Here is a 6,022-nt window from a genome sequence, read left to right as displayed (position 1 = left end):
GGATAAGAGCGTCTGCTAAATGCCTGTAATGTAATGTAATGTAATAGCCTGAAAGCAGCTTAAGGCTCCATCTCAACCAGTGTGATGTGTGAAGACCTGAGACAACTTAGCTAACATGCATTTAATAGTGAAGCTAGCTTAGTTGGCACTCACAATACCTTGGATTCATAGACTTCATTTTGTTATTGATTATTTATTATATGAATAAAAAGTGATATCATTTTGACATTTTTTGATTTTGATTTTTCAATTTCTTACTAGGCCTGCCTGATACTGTTTTTGTAATTTTTCCAGAATTTTCAGACAAACACATAATTTCCCAAAGTCAATGCAGTGAGCAGGACCAGCCATTTCATCTGTTCCTGGGCTTTTTAAGTGAAATACTACAATGTGGTATAGTGGTATTGATTGACTGCTTTATCCTGGCTCTCCTGTCTTACAGCACAAAGCCATTGCTTTTGGCATTGAATAGTGAATGATGACAGGATGCTGTGACACAGGTCAGCAAGCAAGTTGAATTCAATGTTGCACATTGATTGGAACGCCCTCACACTGCTTATGATTCATTTCATTATGTTCTTTGTCCAAATTGTACATTGGAAACTGTATTGTGGCCTGTAGCACAGTGCAATGAATCAATTGACCCGTGAGGTGTATGCATGTGTTCACGGGAAATCAAATCAGCACCGCTCTTTATGGTTTGTGTGTGTGTGTGTGTGCGTGCGCGTGCGTGCGTGTGTGTGCGTGTGCATGTGTTTGTTTGGGTTTCTTGTATGAATCGGTAATCGTTGCACCAGCTGGTGGACAGATCAAGTATTAAATAAATTGGGCCTAGGTTGTACGAGAAAAATATGTTTGTTTGTCTGTATTTGTAATTACTCTATTCTCCCACAGCTTCTGTTTTTCAACTCCTCTGCTGTCTCCTGTGTCCCCTACAGTCACTTGTTTGGGAAGTTTAGAATGTGGCCCAGACGTGTCAGAAGAATCCTGCCCCCAGCTATGGAGAAAACTGCTGAGCAGGTCTGAGATACTGTTGGGTTGTGCTGGGATAAAGAGCATGTGCAGCAATCAAAGACCTAGTGGCAGGGTGTGACAGGTGGCCACAGGATCACTGAGATAAAGAGTGAAAGGATACTAAAATGGACAGAGAGATACCCACAGAGTGAGAGAAACTGATGATGTCACGCGAACCCCAAGTTGAACTCACTGGGACCCTGGCTTAGAGGCCGACTCCATTGTCCTTGTTGGGATTTAGTGGGGCTGCTAGAGTGGCTACCTTTATATTCTGTTTTGCTTGCTAGTAGCTAACCAGTTAGCTACAGCCTTTTCTGGAAAATATGCAACAGTTAAACAATTTACAGAACCTGTGGACTGATTATGAACCAGATAAAGGGAGTAAGTTGCTAAAATTAGATGATAAAGAGGTAATAAAGAATTCAAGTTGTGAGTTTTATTATAGACTAATGGTCACTACCCCCTTGTAATTTTCAGAAGTGTGTCTTCCATGACCAATTAAACACAATTTGTTCATACTCTCAGTTATTTAGCCATCTAACCTATTGACTTGTACGTTTTTCATGTCAGAAACATACCCAAGACTAGATCACTGGTGCTGAATCAAAACAGGGATTTGTATGTAAGTAAATATTTATGATTCATTAGCAATATAGTTTATTTTCATTTTCATTTAGTTCTGCGGTACTCTATTCACCAGATTTACTGAAGACTTGTGACTGCTTTTCCGACGCAAAAGCAGTTCCTACAAGTTTGCAATATCTACGTTGTATTTACCGAAAGGGTCAGCATCACTACTGAGATGCATTTGCGGGGATTACGTCTCTCTCTGACTTTTATTGTGATGAATAGTTAAAGTGTTCATGCATTTGCAATGTATACCTGGAGTAAACATGCTAAAACAGGGTGGGGATTATGTAAATTAGGCCAAGTTTACTAAAGCATGCATTAGTTGTGACCCCTCCTTACATGAGAATTTTTACATTTAAAACTTGGTCAGACAGTACCCATTACATTACATTACATTACATTACATTCATTTAGCAGACGCTTTTATCCAAAGCGACGTACAAAAGTGCATTTTCATGATCGTAGACAACTGCTGAACACGGGTTCAGTAAGGTACAATTACTTATTTTGTAAAGCTATTTCTAGCCGAGAACAAAGAACACTATCCTGGTCTAACATCTGCAAAGCCAAACTAGGCAGAAGAATAAGCTAGAGTATTAGGACAAATACAATTTACCAAGAAGTGCAGGGATGGGGCAACATGTAACAAGTGACAGGAAAAAGGGTTTTTTTTTTTTTTTTTTTTTTTTTTTTTTTAATATATATATATATATACACACAGCGTGGTGGTGGTTATTCTAGGTATAGTCTGAAGAGATGAGTCTTCAGGCCACGGCGGAAGATGGATAGTGAGGGGGAGGTTCGGAGAGGGACGGGGAGTTCGTTCCACCACTGGGGAGCTAGGGTGGAGAAGCTCTGTGATCCCTTTGGGCGGGTGGGAGGGGTTGCAAGACGCCCTGCTGCCGCAGAGCGGAGTGGTCGAGCAGGCACATAGAATTGAGTCATGTCCTGCAAGTAGATAGGGGCTGTCCTGTTGGCGGCAGTGTAGGCAAGGGTCAGGGCTTTGAATCGGATCCTGGCAGCGACCGGTAGCCAGTGAAGTGATCGCAGCAGGGGAGTGACGTGGGAGAATTTGGGGAGGTTGTAGATGAGTCGGGCAGCGGCATTCTGAATCATCTGTAGTGGCTGTATGGCACAAGCTGGCAGGTTTGCAAGGAGAGAGTTGCAATAATCAAGGCGAGAGGTCACCGTAGCCTGGACGAGCAGCTGGGTGGAGTGCGTCGTCAGGTATGGTCGAATCCTCCTGATGTTGTATAGGAGGAATCTGCAGGACCGTGATGTTGCCTTGATGTGCTCCTTGAGGTCCAGCTGGTCATCCAGGACCACCCCCAGGCTCTTTGCAGAGTGAGAGGCAGTCACTGTGGTGCCATCAACCGTGATTGAGAGTTCACGAAGCAAGGAGGTCTTGTACGGGAAGAAGAGCAGCTCAGTTTTGTTGAGGTTGAGCTTCAGATGGTGGCTGGCCATCCAAGTGGAGATGTCAGCCAGGCAGGAAGAGATCTTATCATTGATCTGTGTGGCCGAGGGGGGGAAAGAAAAGTAGAGTTGTGTGTCATCTGCATAACAAACCATTGGCTTAGCTTCTTGGTGTCTGCATGTCTCCTCATATTTGTGTATTATTCAATTTCTTTATTTGGATGCAGCCAGTGTTGGGTAGTAATGAATTACATTAAATCTGGATTATGTATTCAAATGAGGTATAATATGCACAATCTTTTTAAAATATCATGATTACATTTTAGATTTACAGTGTACACACTCTAATATGCACATTCAAACACAAGCAAATCATGTGAACACGTTAGCACCACACACTACACATGCACACACAGGTACTTCACATTCAAAGAAAAAAAATGAATCGGTCTTGTCAGAAACATACAAGTGAATGTATTTTGTAAACATATTTTTGAGAATATAGGCCTACTTGGCTAATGAAACTGGTCGGTCTAATCCAAAAGTAATCAGATTCAATTACACCTTTTGAGTTATTCAACAGAGTGTGTAATTAATTACTTTTTAGTCTTGTAATTTGTAATCAGTGAGTACCAGAATACATTTTCCAAATAATCCACCCAACACTGGATATAACCATCTGTTTGCAAATGAATGAAAGGTTGTACTGTACTGCTTCTGAAACACTGGTCTGTGAAGAAAAATTGAAGACAAGGTCAGGCACTCTTAGGCAATAAACGTACTTTTAATAGAAGCATGTTTGCACTTTAGCCAACTTTATTCCACAGTCGAATTATATTATTACAACACTATATTATCATACACATAGCCTTAAACAAAGGCAATGTTTTGCACGGAGAAGATCAGGCTATTTACAAATTCGCAACCAGCCCTGGACCTTGTCGATAGCTTTGAGGCTATCACCGTCTCCGCCATGCCTTTTGCACAGGACGCATCGGTATATTTGCAACGTGATCGACATTAATTACACAGATAACGATGCTGTCCTTTGTGGCCAACAACAACAATAACAACAACAACAACAATAATAATAATAATAATAATAATAATTCGTCATACAGCATTACGCCTGCGTATGGACCTCGATGTACAACTCATGAATGGAAATAGAGAACGTGCCTGCTTGTGATTAACAGTAGTGTCGTGGTGCTGTTTCAAACCATACTCCCGCAGCTCTTTATGGAAGGAGCGAGCTTGCAAAAAGAGCGTGCCTCACAGCACAATTTATCTCGATTCCGACGCGATCTTGAAGCTCGTGTAGAGAGAGCTGACCATTGTGCCTTCGTCGGGAATGGAATGTTTTAGCTTGGACTGATTCCTGCACAGTAACATCACCAGTCTCTTCGGCAGTTGCCCGCTGAATAGCAGGTAGATGCAGGGGTTGGCGCAACTGTTCAGACTGGCCAAAAGCATCAGGATGGTGAAAGTCGCGTCTAAATACAAATTAAACGATCAGTTAAGCAATTTAATCAAAGTTTCACAGTTTGTCCCTAATATTTTAATTAGCTTATACCCAATACAAAGACCATCTACTAATAGTAACCTAATAATAAAGTAATAATGTCATTTAAAAAATGGCCTACATATTTGCCGATAGTTCCTTTTTAATAAAATGTCACTTAAATTGGTCGAATAGCCTACTTCATGAATTGTCCGTTAAATTTAAGTTAGGATCATAGCATATGAAATAAAAACATAAATCATATCTTTACATGTTTAGTTTCTCTTGGCGCTTGAAGCCTTTTTCGGTGCACAATAACAGGTAAAATATCTTACTTTCAGTGGGTGCATTCGCGTCCCATACGGACCAGAGCTGAACCGTGAAGAACGGAGCCCAGCAGATTATGTACGCCAGCACAATCACCACGGTCATCTTCACGGTCTTTATTCTTGCTTTGGACACCCCCACCACGCTACTGGCCCTGGAAGCAGGTGCGTTGGTTACCGCGGATTCCCCTTCCTGGTGTGTCTTGGTGTACAGGTTTATCTGTATGGCTCTGCAGATGCGCACCTGGCACACAATCAAAGTGAAAACGGGTAGTACAAAAATGACTAGTGTCGTCCATGTCACGTAGGTTTTTAGTCCCCAAGGCTTTATGAATTCAGCCCAGCAGTCAAACACACCAGGAGCGACTTGAACCCGGGAAAAGATGAAGATCTGAGGAATGCTCCCGACGAGCGATATAGCCCAAGCCACGCAAACAGGGATATTCAAGCGCGCTCGCCCTCTCTGGAACGTGACCATGGGGTTGCAGATGGCCTGATAGCGGTCAATAGTCATCACCACGATCATGTAGGTAGACGAGAACATGCCAACTATTTGCATATACTTCACAAACCGGCACAACAGGTCGGGTCCTATGAACCGGTCCGTGATGTCCCACATGAGCTGCGGACACACTTGGAAAAACGCAACCACCAAATCCGCCAAGCAGAGGTGAAAGACGAAGACGCGCATTCTGGAAAGCTGTTTCCTTCTCTTCCACAGTACAAACAAAAGCGCGGAGTTAAGGATGCCAGAACTAAAGAAAATAATGCCTAGAAGGGCTATTTCAACTTTCGCCAGGTTGTGATCTCGAGGCTGGTCATCGTCAATCTCTGGAGTTACGTTACTGATATTTGGATTGAATGAAGTCATTTCTCCCAAGTTGTAGCAGCTTTCCCCGTTCTTTTTTCTTTTAAATGTAAACAGGTGGTTTATCCTTGGGAGAAAAACGTTAGATGAGCTGTACAGATGTATTTCAAGACAGCAGCATGACTTTTAACTTAACTTTCCGTGTGCGTGTGTGCGCGCGCGCGCCAGAATTATGCAAAAAAGACCAGCAGAATTTACAGATTTGGGTATCCGACCTCTACAGAAGCAGGCTGTGCTCGAGAGAAAGGTTCCTCTGTAGACATCGGG

The 6,022-nt window shown here is 42.4% G+C and overlaps 1 protein-coding gene and 1 long non-coding RNA gene across 2 annotated transcripts; one reads left to right on the top strand and one right to left on the bottom strand.

Annotated features, from left to right (window-relative positions):
- The first annotated feature begins 832 nt into the window (after positions 1–832).
- LOC118211141 lies at positions 833–4,958 on the top strand. Its single transcript, XR_004761966.1, has 3 exons — positions 833–1,020; positions 1,585–1,636; positions 4,903–4,958. It is a non-coding gene; the product is annotated as an uncharacterized LOC118211141 (long non-coding RNA).
- Positions 3,864–5,996, bottom strand: LOC118211140 (oxytocin receptor-like). The gene is made up of 2 exons (XM_035388027.1): positions 4,897–5,996; positions 3,864–4,553 (listed from the first exon to the last, which is right to left on the bottom strand). The coding sequence occupies exons 1-2, from the start codon at positions 5,756–5,758 to the stop codon at positions 4,345–4,347; spliced, it is 1,071 nt and encodes a 356-aa protein (XP_035243918.1). The 5' UTR covers positions 5,759–5,996; the 3' UTR covers positions 3,864–4,344.
- Positions 5,997–6,022: the final 26 nt, after the last annotated feature.

This window comes from Anguilla anguilla, chromosome 13 (genome assembly GCF_013347855.1).
Source record: "Anguilla anguilla isolate fAngAng1 chromosome 13, fAngAng1.pri, whole genome shotgun sequence".
Classification (NCBI taxonomy): Eukaryota; Metazoa; Chordata; class Actinopteri; order Anguilliformes; family Anguillidae; genus Anguilla; species Anguilla anguilla.
The sequence above is the reverse complement of the archived record's forward strand: the minus strand, read 5'-3'. Positions and strand labels throughout refer to the sequence as shown.